The sequence below is a fragment of the Bos mutus genome, chromosome 20 (assembly GCF_027580195.1).
Source record: "Bos mutus isolate GX-2022 chromosome 20, NWIPB_WYAK_1.1, whole genome shotgun sequence".
Taxonomy (NCBI): domain Eukaryota; kingdom Metazoa; phylum Chordata; class Mammalia; order Artiodactyla; family Bovidae; genus Bos; species Bos mutus.
In genome coordinates, this window is record NC_091636.1 from 24,791,138 (window position 1) to 24,808,274 (window position 17,137).

Consider the following 17,137-nt stretch of genomic DNA (forward strand, 5'->3'; position numbering starts at 1 on the left):
TTGCAAAGTCTGTGTGGATCTTCTGTAACTGTCCTTAATGTGTTCGTGTCTGTCTGGTACTTAACACTCAAATATTAATACCTGCGGAATGAGCTAAAAAATGTTACAAACGACAACCGCATAGCCTTCATCATACTGCTTTAATTCCATCTAAATTTACATGTTTCGTAAAATTTTCTGAGTTTTTTTATGAATGGGACGCCGGTCAATTTGTTTTTTTATATAGGTGGGGAGGAGGAGCTGCGTGAATATAATACTGACACGTTATAGTTCAACCAAGTATTTAACTGCGATGCTCGAGAGTCATCCCTTCTTAACAGCTTTGCAGCAGCAGGCCTCTTGACTTCCCAGTCTTAGCTACTATAAAGACTGGAAAGAGGTGGTTCTCTTGTGTCTACAGGAGCACAAGAATTTGATGGAGTCGTAACCAGGGAAACCCTCAATCAAAATCTTGGCGGGGAGAAGTGCAACAGGACCAACAGCCTTACACACCCGGGAGACCCAGGCTGCAGCCTCGCGAGATCCGCTGGGTTGCCAGGGCGACGCTTCCGGCTGGCGCGCGCAGCCCGGAGAGCAGGGGAGTTGTGAAACGGGCGGCTAGACCTGCCCGTTGCCGTGAATTCGCCAGCGGGAGCGCGCTCGCGGCCGCGCGATCTCCGCTTTCCCGGCTCCGTCGCTGACGCGTTGTAGACGTTGGGGAGGGAGGCAGCGGCAGCGCGGATCAGGATGAACAGCGCCGGCAGCTTCGGCTTGGGCTTAGGCTTCGGCCTCACCCCTACGGCGGTGATTCAGGTGACAAATCTGTCCTCTGCGGTGACGAGCGAGCAGATGCGGACGCTTTTTTCCTTCCTAGGAGAAATCGAGGAGCTACGGCTCTACCCGCCCGAGTAAGTGCTCGAGCTCGACTGGGGGAGGGGCGCGGGCCCGAGCGAGACCTCGGGAACCCAGGCGTGGGGGAGAGCGCGGACGGGGGCGCGCTGCCCCGTCACGTGACCACCGGGTTTCCCTTGGTGCCCATGTTTGATTGGGGCACCGCGGCCCCAGCCCCCGGCTTCTGTTTTCCTGGTTAGTCGACTTTCGGAGGTTAATCTTTGCACAGAATCCTTACAAAGGACTTAGAGGGGTTGCCTTTTCGTGCCTCCCGGCCAGTGGTCGTCGCCGAGTCCTCGAATTAAGTGCCGGGCTTCCCCCGTTTTTTTCCCTAACTTAAGATGGCCGCAGGTGGGCCCGGAATAGTCCTCATGGCAAGCGCCTGATGGGTTTTTTGCAATGGAAAATCGCGGAGACTGCGCCTGAGAAACTATCCGATTCTTAGGGCCTCAGTGTCGGGCCGTTGTTGCCTACGGCTGATGACAAATAGAATTAGGGTTATAGTTGTTCCTGGGCCTGTGTTCACAAATTTAGCATCTCCAGAGGTTAATCTAACCGAGCCCATCCATGTTGTTAAAGATTCATGTCTGTTCACCCTTTTGGCATCGGATTAAAATTTCCTCCTAGAAGGTCACACTGCCCTGAACCTTTCAGAAAAAACAGTAATCTGTGCAGGATTATTCCTGCTGTATACTTCTAGAAATCCAGATTTGGGATGGCATTCTCTGTTATCAGACACTTCCCAGGTAGTGTACTTTGAAGTAAGATTTCCCTTGTACGGTAGTATCAGCTCACAAAATTTGTAAGAGGTTTCAGGGTTGTTTATTTTCTTACGGGCATAAACTTTTAAAAACTAGTGTCCAGAATATGAAAATTTCTCAGTGTTTTGTTCATTTCATCAAAATCGTTTGAAGAAAGGGATAGTAGTTGCCTAAGATTTCTGTTATTAAAAAAATTGTGTTTGATTTTTGGGGGTATTTCATAGTGATGAATGTAGATCTATTTTCCTTTAGTTTTCTCTCTCTCTATACCGCATTGCTACTGCATAGATAGTGATAAAAGTTGGTGTTGGATTTTTAAATTTTACTTAAGTTTTTCTTCTCATTTTTGTTTCAAAGTATTTCATGCATACAGAAATGCTGAGAGAATAACTCCCATGTTCCCTTCATCTGTATTTATAGTTAGCCACAGATTTCTGTCTCCCTCTCCCCACCTCTACATACACATCCCTTGACAATTCACTCCTCAACAATTAAATGTGAATCTCTTATGTATATGTCCTACTTTACCACAGTGCTGTTAATGTATCCAAGAAATACTTGACAATATATAACATCTAAATTTTTTCAGTTAGTGTGACGCCTTTTCTCCATTTTCTTTTTCTGATTTAGAAATAATCAGAGATCACTCTGTACGTTTGATTATTTTCTTTAAATCTAGGACTAAAGAAATCTTTAATCTAGGATTACTCCCCCTCTGCCCCCTCACACCGGTTTTTTTCCCCAGTCATCTTTTTAAAAGTTTTTCATGACATTGATATTTTGTCTTGTAGTTTGTGTTGTAAAATGATTCATCTTGGCTATATAAATTGTTTCCACATGAATAGATTCAGTAATAACAGTTTTGCCAAAAATAGTTCATAAGTGGGTGCACATACATCTGTATTGACTCCTCATCACATATATAGCTTTGGTTAGCTTATATAACTTCTGAAAGTGCTTTAAGCTTTCTCTTCATTTAGACACTCAGAACATTTCTGAATAATTGAGAACTGTTTGGAGGGTTGCTGTATTCTGAACGAATTGGCATCAAATAGTAAAATATTTTGTACATAAACCTTTGTAAACCTTGCTTTCAAGGTTGTGATAATGTGTCTTATGGGCAGAAGAAATACATCACAGAATATTCTTCATTGAGAACATAACACCACTCACATGGTTGAAAAATGCATTTGGGTGGCAATATGCTGCCAGTTATCTGACATTTAGTAAAATGGGCTATTTTTTGAAATCAGATGTTAGTTGCTTGGAGTTTAAAAGTGTAAGAGAATAAAAAAGCTGGTTACTTAAACAGTGCATTGAAACAGAATTACTGTGTCACCAGCTGTAATGCATTTTGCAGAATTGTAGCATAAATGTAATACACCTAGGCCAGGCAAAATCTTTGACCAGTTATTCTATATTTGCAGTTCCCCTATTCCTGTTTTTCACAAGTATTAACATGCTTTTCTAGTGGTGTGTTTTCTGTTTGCTCTGTAGTTAAGTTGTCATAAGCTGGTCCTTACATTCTGTTTGCAAATTTGGGCTGAAATGTATAAATATGCAATAGTAGTAGGTATTTTGAAGACAGAATTCTTTTTTCAGTGTTGTGGAAATGGTATTTTATGATTAATCTTTGAAAGCTGAGTAGAAATTGATTTGTTTTAAATTTGGAACTATATTTCTTTAATAGAATGTGAGAATAGTTTCTCATTTACATTTTAAGGATGCAATTGCTAATATGAAAATTCAGGTTTTAAATTAAATTTTCTTTTTTTGGCATGAGGCCGTAATTCAATTTCTGTTGAAACATTTAAGAATTGGAGTAGACATTCATTGTAAATATTAAAAATTGTTATTTGTGCTGCTAGATGACAAATATCCAGACTTTTTATTTTAGTACAATTTAGTACTGTTTAGTACAAATGAATCTCATACATCTTGAAAACCTATTTACAATGGTAAGAAATTTTTGTCTTTTTTTCAGTAAGCTGTTTATAGAGGTATAATGTGTAGAAAAGTGCATGGGTAAGGGTATACAGCTTGATGAATGTTCACAAAGTGAACAGATCCAGCACGTGGATAGGATTCTCTGCGCCCTAGAAGTTCTCCTGTGCCCCCCCAGTGCACAATACCTATAGGGTAACCTAGTCTCATTTCTGCCATCAACCCCGTGTTGATTTTTTTTTTTTTGGCTTGTGGGTTTTCTTCACTTCATTGGTCTTCAAAAGCATTGATAAGGTAAAAGCTGTCAAATAGCTAAAAGTATAACCTGTATCGGAGAAGGCAATGGCACCCCACTCCAGTACTCTTGCTTGGAAAATCCCATGGACGGAGGAGCCTGGTAGGCTGCAATCCATGGGGTCGCTAAGAGTCGGACACGACTGAGCGACTTCCCTTTCACTTTTCACTTTCACACATTGGAGAAGGAAATGGCAACGCACTCCAGTGTTCTTGCCTGGAGAATCCCAGGGACGGGGAAGCCTGGTGGGCTGCCGTCTATGGGGTCACACAGAGTCGGACACAACTGAAGTGATTTAGCATAGCATAGCATAGCATAACCTGTATAGTCACATTATGAAAAATTCAGACAATGGAACACTGCCAGTGACCCTAGGGCCCTGTCAAAGCCTTTCTCCATTTCCAAGTGTTTCCCTTCAGTCGTTTTTATATACATTTATCTTAATATGAATGAGTTGAGTGAAAGTCGCTCAGTCTTGTCCGACTCTTTGTGACCCCATGAACTATACAGTCCCAGTCCATGGAATTCTCCAGGCCAGAATACTGGAGTGGGTAACCGTTCTCTTTGCCAGGGGATCTTGCCAGGGATCAAACCCAGGTTTCCTGCATTGCAGGTGGATTCTTTACCAGCTGAGCCACCAGGGAAACCCAAGAAGACTGGAGTGGGTAGCCTATCCCTTCTCCAGCAGATCTTCCTGACCCAGGAATTGAACTGGGGTCTCTTGAATTGCAGGCGGATTCTTTACCAACTGAGCTATTGGGGAATCCCTTATCTTAATCTACTGTAGTCAAAAGAATATATACACTGTTCCTGTCAACTTTTTTTACTCAGTAAGCATTTTTCATATTGCTGTGTTTTATTTATTGTAATAATATTTAAAGTCTCAAGTGTGTATGTGTGTGTTTGAAATTCTGTCATTGGGTTTTAGCTAGAAGTATTTGAAAATGTGTATTTTTGATTGTCCACTGTGATTGGAGGGCCTCTGGCATTTAGTGGGTGTCAGTAAATCACAAGGAAGTCTTATAGAAAGGACAATTGAGCCATCCATAGTATCACTGGAGACCTGTTGAGAAATTGTTAAGCTAAGCTAAGTCACTTCAGTCGTGTCTGACTCTGTGCGGCCCCGTAGACGGCAGCCCACCAGGCTCCCTCGTCCCTGGGATTCTCCAGGCCAGAACACTGGAGTGGGTTGCCATTTCCTTCTCCAGTGCATGGAAGTGAAAAGTGAAAGTGAAGTCGCTCAGTCGTGTCTGGCTCTTAGCGACCCCATGGACTGCAGCCTACCAGGCTCCTCCATCCATGGGATTTTCCAGGCAAGAGTAGTGGAGTGGGGTGCCATTGCCTTCTCCGAGAAATTGTTATGTATCAGTTAATATTTTCATACATAGAACTACATACTTTGTCCATGCTTTGCATTATATCTTTTTTGATAGATTCTCAGAGGATGTCTAGAAATATAATAAAGTGTTGGAAAATCATAGTGTTACCACATTGAGTATTTTTTTAAAGATTGTACAGTGTTGTCACCATGTTTAGTGGAAAATTAGATAACCAGTTATGTATGTGCATGCTTAGTTGTGTCTGAATCTTTGCCATCCTGTGGACTGTTTCCCCACCTCTGTCCGTGAAATTTTCCAGGCAAGAATACTGGAATGTGTTGCCATTTCCTATTCCAGGGGCTATTCTTGACTCAGGGATTGAACCTGAGTCTCCTACGGCTCCTGCATTGGCAAGCAGATTTTTTTTACCGCTGCGCCACCTGGGAAGCCCAGATAACCAGTTAGGATCCAAGAAATTTAACTGATGCTCAAAAAGTTGGTTCTGTGATTTGTGCATTAAACTCTCAGTGAAAAATTCTAATTTTTTTTTTGAAAAGTAATTGTAGAAGGTTTTTATTTAAAAAAATGATTTAACAAATGAGGTCAATATAAAATCTGCTATATTTGAGTACTGTTACTTTCTTTAGAGAAACATGTTTAGACCAATAACATATTTAACCCCTTTTAAAAATTAAAACTATAGGTCAGGATTGCATTTGAAATGATAATCATATTTAATTTTTAAAAAAGTAAACCTTATTTAACAGCATAGATATACTAGAGAGAAAAATCTAAACATAAGATTTGGAAATCTGCTGCTGCTACTGCTGCTAAGTTGCTTCAGTCGTGTCTGACTCTCTGCGACCCCATAGACGGCAGCCCACCAGGCTCCGCTGTCCCTGGGATTCTCCAGATAAGAACACTGGAGTGGGGTGCCATTTCCTTCTCCAATGCATGAAAGTGAAGTCGCTCAGTCGTGTCTGACTCTTTGCGTGACCCCATGGACTGCAGCCCACCAGGCTCGTCCGTCCATGGGATTTTTCCAGGCAAGAGTACTGGAGTGGGGTGCCATTGCCTTCTCCGTTTGGAAATATATTCATTTATAAATATAAATACAAAGTTGTTTGCTGAGATATTTGTATTTAGGCCTGCCACTGTATCGTTTTTGGCTTCCCAGGTGGCTCAGTGGGTAAAGAATCTGCCTGCAATGCAGGTGACACAGAAGACTCAGGTTCGTTCTCTGGGGTTGGGAAGATCCGTGGAGGAGTGCATGGCAACCCACTCCAGTATTCTTGCTTGGAGAATCCCATGGACAGAGGAGGCTGGTGAGCTATGGTCCATAGGGTCACAGAGTCAGACATGACCCAGATGATTGAGCATGTACACACACTGGATCTTTTTAGCTTATAATATTCAAAATAAAGGAATGTTACTACTTCTGAAAAGCTTCTATGTTTACATTTTTATAAAGTAGATACTGTGTTGATTTTACTCTCCATTTAAGGAAGGTAATTGGAGATGGTGAAGAAAATTGTTTTTAGCACTAGGATCCATTCTTTTACGGTAATGCTGTTCAGAACAGACTGGCATCTTTTTACCAGGTTTTGGGCTTCTGAAATCTCCATAGCATATGGTTTATTAACCAGTCCCACATTTCTTACTCCTGTGGGTGTTTTAAATTTGAAATGATGTGTTTCAAGCGGGGTATTTGGAATTGTTTGCAGTTTACAACAGTGATGATTCAGATTTCCATTCTTTTACAGAAGGATCTGTCAATTTAGGAAATAGTTTCATTGGTAGCTTGTTAGTTTCTTCAAGTGCTAAAAGAGTTTATACTTGTTGCAATTGCTAGGGCCTTCATAGCTCCTTGTAATCATAGATTTGTTTTGGGGGGCGGGGGGGCGGTGGGGGGTGGGGGGTGGCGCGCTGCCAAGGACAGAAGGTGTTACTAATCTAGCTCAGGAAGAGACATTGTTAAAAAGATGATTTCCCTAAGTAGTACAATACAGACTAGGCCTCCTGGAAACTGGGACTGGGAGCCAGGAAGGTATCAGCACCCAAGGCCACCATCTGCTTATTCCTGTCAGGATTTATTGTCAGCTTGGTTGTTTCTCTGTATCTGCTCAGTTTCTCTGCAGACCTGTACTCACTCATCTAGCATCTGGCCCAAACCCTCACTCTACATGACTTTTCAGCCCAAGAGAGAGAATGTGATTGTTCAAGTTCATTTGGTCAGGCCTCCCGAATTATAGGTTTTGGGTTAGCTGGTGAAATGGGCCCTTGTGCCGTGTCACTAATCAGTTGTGTCTTAAAGCTTGCTAGGTCTGTTCGGGGTTTCACATAAGGGAACTGCTGAAAATATATAGGATGTCTTGGTAGCACATGTAAGAGGGTACTTAGTTACTTTGATTTTTTAAAATGACTTTCCAGAAGACTTTGAAACTTGAGCCTTGAAGAAAAGTGGAAGGGGAGTAAGAGCATATCATAGCCAAGTGAGACAGCAGGCTCAAAGGCGGCTCTGTTGGCGCAGAATGCGTCCTGGGGACGGCAAGTGTTTTTATGCCTGGATTTTTAAAATGATGAGGCAAGAAAAGAAGGATGGCTCTGAGGAAATTGAAGCATGACATGAAGAAATTTAGGGTTTAGAAAGATTATTTTAATAGCTTTTGTGGAAGATTGTTAAATAAAGAGTTGCGATTGGAGGCAGTGTGATTGGTTAGTAATCCCAGTGAGAAATGGTAAGGATTTGAATGAAGGCATTGATAATGAGAATATTGAAAGAATTTGTTGTTTTGTCCCTCAGATGTGTCTGACTCTTTGCAACCCCATGGGCTGCAGCACGACAGGCTTCCCTGTCCTTGACTGTCTCCCAGAGTTTGCTCAGATTCATGTCTGTTGAGTCTGTGATTCCACCCAACCATCTCATCCTCTGTCGCCCCCCTTTGCCTCCTGCCCTTTATCTTTCCCAGTGTCAGGGTCTTTTCCAGTGAGTCGGCTCTTCACATCGGGTGGCCAAAGGATTGGAACTTCAGCATCAGTCCTTCCAAAGAATATTCAGAGTTAATTTCTTTTAGGATTAACTGGTTTGATCTCCTTGCTGTCCAGAGGACTCTCAAGTGTCTTCTCCAGCACCACAGTTCGAAAGCATCAATTCTTCGGCGCTCAGCCTTCCTTGTGTTCCAACTCTCACATCCGTACACAACTGCTGGAAAAAAACCATAGTTTTGACTAGACGAATGTTTGTCGGCAAAGTGATGTCTCTACTTTTTGATATGCTGTCTAGGTTTGTCATAGCTTTTTTTCCAGGAAGCAAGTGTCTTAATTTCATGGCTGCAGTCACTGTCCACAGTGATTTTGGAGTCCAAGAAAATAGTCTGTCACTGTTTCCATTGTGTCCCCATGTATCTGCCAGAAAGTGATGGGGCTGGAAGCCATGATCGTAGTTTTTGGAGTGTTGAGTTTTAAGAATTAATGGGACAAATATTTGGGAGGCCATTTTCATAGGATATGAAGACCAATTGGATGAAAAAGAAGGACGAAGGATCAAGGATGGAAACCCATAAATCTCAGTAGTTTAATAAAAACAAGATCATTTCTTATACTAAATTGATGGGGTTGGTGATGAAGCTGATGTATCAGCCACCCATCTCTTTGATGTTGCTGGTCACTGTGGCAGAGGGACAGAACGGAGCAGTGACCCTTAAAGCTCCTGAATAGGAATACATTTCAGTTCTGCTCATATTTAATTGACCAAATTGCACAGCCATACCTAACTTCAAGGAAAAAAAGAAATAGAATTTTATTATGTAGCCAGAAGGAAATTTGGAAATATTTGGTGAACAGTACTAATGATGGTCACATTAGTAACTCCCAGATTTCTGACTTAGGTGATGTGGTAGTATCCTTAACTGAGATATGAATTAGGACAAAGTGCTGGATTGGTATAGAGGAAGGTGATGAATTTAAGAATAAGTTCAGTGGTGGGCCCTGTGACCATCACCATGCAGTATTCCAGCAGGCACTTAGATATAGGAGTTTAGAGCTCTTAGAAAGGCCTGAATTAGTGATCTTGTAATACCCAGGTGAGTGAAGTCTGGACGCAAGATGTATTTGTTGTTGCGGTTTAGTCGCTAAGTCACGTCTGACTCTTCTGTGACCTCATGGACTGTAGCCCAGCATGTTCCTCTGCCCATGGGATTTCACAGGCAAAAATACTGGAGTAGGTTGTCATTTCCTTCTCCAGGTATCTTCCCAACCCAGGGATGCAACCCACATCTCCTGCTTTGGCAGGCAGGGTTTTTTCACTGCACCGCCAGGGAAGCCCACAGATTGTTTATCATCTCATGACAAATACATACAGTGCTTCACTTATGTGTTGAGTAGGGGGAGGTTGAAAGGATTGGCTTGAAGCTTGAATTGGATGGCTTTAGGCAGGAAAGACGGAGAAGGCAATGGCACCCCACTCCAGTACTCTTGCCTGGCAAATCCCATGGATGGAGGAGCCTGGTAGGCTGCACTCCATGGGGTCGCTAAGAGTCGGAGACGACTGAGCGACTTCACTTTCACTTTTCACTTTCGTGCATTGGAGAAGGAAATGGCAACCCACTCCAGTGTTCTTGCCTGGAGAATCCCAGGGACGGGGGAGCCTGGTAGGCTGCAGTCCATGGGGTCGCACAGTCGGACATGACTGAGCGACTTCACTTTCACTCATTGGAGAGGGAAATGGCAACTCACTCCAGTGTTCTTGCCTGGAGAATCCCAGGGACAGGGGAGTCTGGTGGGCTGCCGTCTCTGGGGTTGCACAGAGTCAGACACGACTGAAGCGACTTAAGCATTAGCAGCAGCAGCAGGCAGGAAAGAACTTAATTCAGTTGAGTGAAAAAGAGGTAGAGTTTTATTTTTATTTTAGCTTCTTTAATTAGCCTGATTAAGTTATGTTAATAATAATATATCAACATATAGTTTCAAGTTCTAAATGCAGATATATTTTATCTTAGTGTTTGGTTAATATCATAACTACATTTAGCCATTATCAAAGTGGATTTTTTGCTATGTTTAAGTTTTTAATTTTAAGAAGCAATGGATAGTTATGAAATTACAAATAGATAGTACATTAAAGTGGCTTTAAAGTTCTTGATTAACTGAATGATTAAGGTTACATGAAATTTGGAATTGGATAATTAGACTTTAAATCTCATCTTTGCCTTTTACTAGGTCTAGATTGTGGTCACCTTCCTTGACCTGTTTTGTCAACTAAAGTAAATTACGATTATTGCCTAAGTCATATTTGGTATTTTTCAAATGATCTTTTTTAGTGTGACAGATTGAATGTTTTCAAGGATTGTACATTTATATATACATGTATATATAGGTTGTGCCTTTTTTCACTTGCTGAAGACAATTACAGATTTTAGTTGAACACAGGTATGGGTAGGTTGAGAAAATGATTCTTTATGAGGATATAGTGTATCTTGAACTCTAACATGATGGATTCATATTATGGAAAAATTGCTTTCATCTGTGCTGTGTCTGGCTTCTTTTTAATGTAGTCTTGCCCAGATTAAATCTAGTAGGACTTGTAAGAATCTATTCTCTTTTATCCAATAAAATATATAAATTTTGTTTGTAAAACTGTTTGTCTGGGAAACCACAATGCTGCCTAATCTGAAGTTGTCTGGTATATGCAAAATAACTTAATTTTAATTCCAGGTTTTCTGATTGTTTTTAGATGTTTGTGAAGTTTTTAGTGATTTTAAATGTCAGGAATCATGTTAGGGAGGATTGGAAGTAGTTACAAAATTTGAAGTCTTGAGAGTTGGGGTTTTTTTTATGAAAGAGATTTTGCTGATTGATGCACCAGTTAAACATCCTTGGGTTAAGTCAGCTATTTTCACATTTCACTAAAGTTAAGAATGTGTTGAGTTTCAGATTTTTAACAAACAGGGCTGTAGGCCTGTCTAGATTTCTCTTTAGTCTTTGCAGCAAATCACCATCAAAAGACTTAAGTTCTGGTATTTCATGTCTTAGCAACAAAAATTCCTGTGTTGATTATGTAAAGATCTAAAAGACTACGTTCTGGAATTTCATGCCTTAGCAGCAGAAATTTCTGTCTTGATTGTGTAAGATTATGTAAAGATCTAAAAAAGAAATGGTAAATGAAAATGAAAAAGCCAGCCTAATGTTTATTAGTCCAATTGTTTTTCTTTTTATCTTGCAGCAACGCACCTCTTGCTTTTTCTTCCAAAGTATGTTATGTTAAGTTTCGTGATCCATCAAGTGTTGGTGTGGCCCAGCATCTAACTAACACGGTTTTTATTGACAGAGCTCTGATAGTTGTTCCTTGTGCAGAAGGTTGGTATCGCATATGATTCTGTAAGTTACTTTAATCTCTGTCCTGTCCATTACTGCCACTGGCTTTCCTAGAAATTGGCAAGTGGATATGGCATGTGTGTGTAAGAATGAAATTGGGAGATGGAAAGGATTTTACCTAATAATAAAATATATTAAAATGGTTACTTTATTATGTATATTTGAGATATTATAGCTAGACATTAAAATTTTTTAAATTGCTTGCCTTCTTTGGTTTACTTTGCTTTGTTGTATTTAATTTGCAAGTTTAAAGCAAGCTTTCTGAAATTAAATTGGTAGAGGAGATTATTTAAAATGTGTAAATAAGTGATCCTTTGCCTTTGTGTATACAATATTAATGAAATTTTATAAATAAAACAGTGTACACATTTTGCTAAGTGGGGGTTAGGTGGTAATTATGTTAAAGAAAAATATTCATATTTTAAGGTTTACAGTATCTTCTTAAGGTAATTTACCTTTTTAATGAAACCATTATTTCTTATTCACTGTAATTGTTTGCTGTGCAACTGAAATTTATTTTACTGACCTCTTTTGCTGGTGGGTTGGGGGAGTGGAGGTAGGGTTGGGGGTGGTGATGGCAATTAAAGAAAAACAATGGAAAACAATTTTCCAAAGCATCCATCAAGGAAATAGTTGTTTGAAGGGGTAACAAGGCCAAAGGCCTGACAGTAATTCATTAATTTATGACAACCTGCTTTAAGAGCTAATTATTATTAATGCTTATTTTTTTTAGTAACTTAGTTTACAGAGCCACTAACATATAATAGGCTGTGCTGAATTTGAAAGTTCTAGTGTGTAATTAACTTTTATTCAGAGCACTGATTGTAGCATATGTACATGGATTTTATAATTGGTTATTATAATTTAAATGTCTTTAAAATATATTTTCACTGGTGGCTTGTGGTAACTGTTTTACAACATAAAATTTTTACCTGAAACAGTCTAATGAGTTTTCATATGTAATGTTTTAAAACCATTTTTAGAAACCAGGCTACCATTAAAGTAGTGTATAGTAAACAGTTTGCTGCCCTTTCAGGTGTTTTTGCATATTCCAGAATGCCTGTTCTGGGATGTCAAAAACAGTACAGTCAGATACAGTGATGTTATTTTTGAAGTCCCAGAACAGGACCTTCTGGAGTTTTTCAGATAAATTTCAAAGTGTTTTTCCCATGCCTGGGTATTAGAGTGGGGTAGGGAGAATAAAAATGAACTGAAGTTAATTATTTGCTTAAATCTATTCTTATCTACTAATCTGTAAGCGTACAACGATCCTACAATTGGAGAACAAGGTGAGAAAAGAGCTGGTAATGGTTTAGTTTGCACACCAAGTTCATACCAATTTCATACCAAGTAACTGCATGGGAAAAAAATAAGTAGAAGGTTTATTAATAGGAATATTAATTGTATCAAAAATTATGCCACCAGCAGCACAGATCTTGTGTGATTTTTAGCTTATTATTGAACTGGAAGGAAGAATTTTGTTAGTGTGGCTCTGCTGGAACCTTGCTGTATTCCCATAGGATTTTTCAAATATTTGAAAAGTGACCATTGTTTGTTATAAATGTTCAAGATTATGGGCATATAGAGGTTCCTTTTTTTATCTGTTTTACTTGATAGAATTAACTGCATATTTATTGTAATGACTTGAATATTTTTAGTATTAACATTTTGAGACAAAATTTCGCTATTTTTGAACATGAAAATTCATATTTTTATTCCAGTTTAGTTGTATTTTAGAACACGAACCTATAAAATAATTGATACTGGAAAAACATTCAGATACACATTTTTCATTGAACTAGTACAACAGAGATGAATTCATAGAACCTGAAGAATGTCACAGTGAGCTACTGAAAGATCTGATTATGCACTGCAAGCAAAGTAATAATGTATTGTATTAAAGATAGGGAAGTAAATTAGAAGTAAATCAAAGGAAAGAGTTCCAGTGGAGTAAGTTCTGTAAGAGCAGCTGTACTGCTGCTCCGTAAGCAGTCTTCTATTTACTTCACTGATTGTATTCTTTCCTTGATGGTATAGAAACAGCATTATGAAAGAAGTGAAAGAACCATAGCAAAAAGTTGTAAGACTTTTTTTTCAGTTTCTTTCAATTTGCTGTTTTTTTGTTTGTTTTTAATTCAGACTGTAGTATTGTGAGAAGATCCTAAGCTGTTTAAGGTTGGATGTGTAATAGTTTCACACATATTAAGCGTTAGCTATTGTTAATAAAACATGCCACTTCAAAATAAAATGTTTTACTTTCATTATACTTGTCCAGGTATGACCTCTTTTTGTTGTTGCGTGCATCTCAGATTTCTTTTTATAAATGTTAACACTTAGAAAAAGATAAGGTCAAAGATAGGGTGTCAACCTAATCATCAGTCATAAGTTTATGTCCACATTTTCTGGTAGATGGATTTTGACTATTAATTTGGTTTTGTATGTTTTCTCTATGTGATATTTGTGCATTATTAGATGACTAGACTGGCCAAGGCAGACCTGTTACACTTGCCTGAGTTAGGCATTGTTTGCCATGCCACTAAACCTGCCGTCAAGTGAAACCTTCATTGGGGAAATGAGATCGGAGTCTGAACCGCAGAAGATGGACGCCCTGTCTCTGTTTTTTATTGTTTTACTTTAATTTCATTTCTTTTTCTTTATTTTGTCCTTTTTTTTTGTTTTGTTTTGTTTTGTTTTGTTAAATCTCTTTCACTTTAACTTGTGAGCTGGTTTTCCAGTTCTTTGTAAATGGTATTCCATTAAGAGTTCATAACATTGCATTGCAAATTATATTGGGAGATGATTAGTAGAACTCATCCTCAACATAAAATAAGTTTTCACAGTAAATTAGTATACAGTTTCATGAAGCTCAGTGCTAGTTTCAATTGGTGTTTATAAACTGATCGGGTACATTTTGTTCCCGAAACACTAAAACAGTGGTGAGATTCTTATTTAGGAGCATGTTTTTGATCTCAGTGTAACATTTTTGCAGTTTTCTGCCAAGTCTGCAACTCCCATAAAGACCAACTAATAACTTTGAATTTTCGTCCTTCTCCCTTAGAATTTTAGGCATACACAATCATCAAGGAAAATAAGTAAATTTCTTATAACATTCTGAGGGTAGAGAACAAGAAGAGACTTTTCACTTTTATGATAGTTATTTATTGTAGAAAATAGCATTGATTTAAAAACAAAACACTTTTAGTTGCCTATGTGGGGAATGAATACTTGAGAAACTGTTGAATATTTACTTGCGTGTGTATTTCTTTGCTTGAATCTTTGGTTGAAAAATGTTCAGAGATAACTTGTTTCTAAGTAGATTCTGAGATTAGGATGCATGAGAGACACTCACTGTTTTCCTCTCAGTTGTCTTTGATGAGTACAGTTTGGGAAAAATGCTAAGTACTTAATTTGCTTTATGCTTTTATACATTCTGATAATATTTGGAGGATAAATTTGGTAGAATTTTATCTTGGAAATTAAGCAATGGGATTTTTAGATTATCTTTAATTGTAATAAGAATAATAAATATTGTGCTTTTAGTTAGACTTAATACTTAAAATAGTTCATTATGTTGTGAGAGGCAGTGAAAGTCAGATATCCTACTGACAACTTTTTAAGCCAAAAGCGAATGACTTTAAGTAATCAACTTTTGGCCTAGGTTAAATACCCTTTTTGTTGGTATAGTCTTCCTGCACTGTTTTGTGTGTATAGTTTTGCTTATTTAATCAACAGGTAATCTTAAATTGAGACATTACTAAATTGGAATTTTTTTAGGTACATGAATTAGGGTAGTAGAGCATAGGATTTGTACCTTAGGACCTCAGTTGATTTATCAAGATGTGTTCAGGTTTTACAAATATTTAAAAAAGAAAGAATAATTTTCACAAGATAAAACAGGTTTGATACCAATGTAAATAGTATAGTATATATGTGAATATACAGATACATGTCTTAATGCTAGTAACTAATAAATACAAAATAAATTATTATTTGATGTCTTCAAGTAAGATCCTCCCACCTTTTAATCTTTATGCATGTTAAAATCTGTGCTTATGCAGTATTTACTGAAATAATAAAATGCCTTTGTTTTTGAAATTAGTAAATTAAGGTTATATAGACTTAGAATAAATAGACATTTGTTAAAGCTAAGAAAGTGTAATTTTTCTATTCCTGTGAATAAGGTATAACCACTATTTAAAGCAAATTTTAAAATTCACCTTGAATTCCATCCACATTTAGAAGTGCATTCAATAAGTTTTTTTAGAGATTTATCCCTGCACATCTGGTTGTATTAAGTAGAATTTTACCACTGAAACCCAGCATTGTGCTTTCTTGAAAATTTACTCCATATGCTAGTTGCAATTTGATGTGACTTTGTACAGTGTTTTAAATTACTTTGAAGAATTCATAATAGAAATGTTTGGTCAAATAACACATAATTATATATGAGTAGTTCTTCTGAAATTGCTATATATAGTCAATTTTTCTTAGAAGTTTTCTTTTTCAAAGAGTTAAGAGAAACCAGAAAAAAATGTGTGAAAGTCATAGTCTTTATCAAAACTGATTGATTAGAATTCAGTAATTAAATGTGGCAAATTGATGGACTTAATTCAGAGTAAATTTTCATTTTTTTACTTGTAGGGATTTCTTCTTAGTGTCTAGGATTATTTTAATGTTACTGTTATTATTATTAGGCACTTAAGCTGCTTAAGGAAGACATTTAGGCATTAACCACCCCTCTTCAGATAAGTATACATAAATTGGTTGTAAAAGTCAGTAATTTAAGAAGTTTCCTGAGACTCAGGAAAGTTTTTTTAGTTATTTTCAAAAATGATAGTTTCCCAAGACATATATATTCTTTGGAACTGGATTCTTTTGGTCATCTCTGACATTGTTGGTGAGATGCCTTGTTAACTGAATGGGTGTAGGCTTCCTTTTCAATTGAAGCTGGTTACATGCAGTAGCTTTTGTTTTTTTCTGTCTACTTGAAATTAAATGGAATCTATTGGAAGATTATCAAAATTGTTTGCATCCCAAGTAGGTAGTTTAAATTAACAGGATAGGGACACTCGGGAATAAATTTCAATTCGCACATATTTGTTTTTTTCTTTTTCTTTTTTTTGACTAATTTGGTTATTTGCCATTTCTGGGGATTAAACTTTAAAAAATGTTCTTCTTTTCTGTATCTGATGTTCTGTGTGCTATTAGTGATGCAGCCAACACGAACGGTTGTCATGTGTAACACAACTTTCGATCACCGCGAAAACACCGTCCTGGAAAAGCGTCCATGCTTGATATCGTTTGGTTCATGAACATTAAGTTTCCAGTACAGGTGACCCATAGCTCAAAGTGTTAAATAATTGTCTACATTATTCAGTTTTTAAAATAATATTCCATTAATGAGATTGTTAGTCTTTGAAATTTTGCTCACTTTTATTTTTCCTAGTAGAGCAGGGTAAAAGGAAAGACTTAAGTTCTTATTTATTTCTTTATATGGATCTGATAGATTCATTTATTATTATTATTTTTTAAGTGCAAGGGTAATTGTAAAATCATAGTGTAAAGTTGTGTGGTGTTTC

At 37.9% G+C, this 17,137-nt stretch overlaps 1 protein-coding gene across 4 annotated transcripts in view; it reads left to right on the forward strand.

Moving 5' to 3' along the window:
• Window positions 1–574: 574 nt before the first annotated feature.
• Window positions 575–17,137, forward strand: part of SREK1 (splicing regulatory glutamic acid and lysine rich protein 1) — a 51,400-nt gene continuing 34,837 nt past the window's right edge. Inside the window, exons 1-2 of one of the 4 annotated variants that reach the window (XM_070357540.1) lie at window positions 575–887; window positions 11,407–11,540. In XM_070357540.1, the coding sequence (XP_070213641.1) occupies window positions 727–887; window positions 11,407–11,540 (295 nt within the window). In that variant the 5' untranslated portion in view covers window positions 575–726. Of the gene's footprint in view, window positions 888–11,406; window positions 11,541–14,030; window positions 16,891–17,137 lie in introns of those variants that run through there. The other 3 variants (XM_005892790.3, XM_070357541.1, XM_005892791.3) reach the window with 3 other exon arrangements.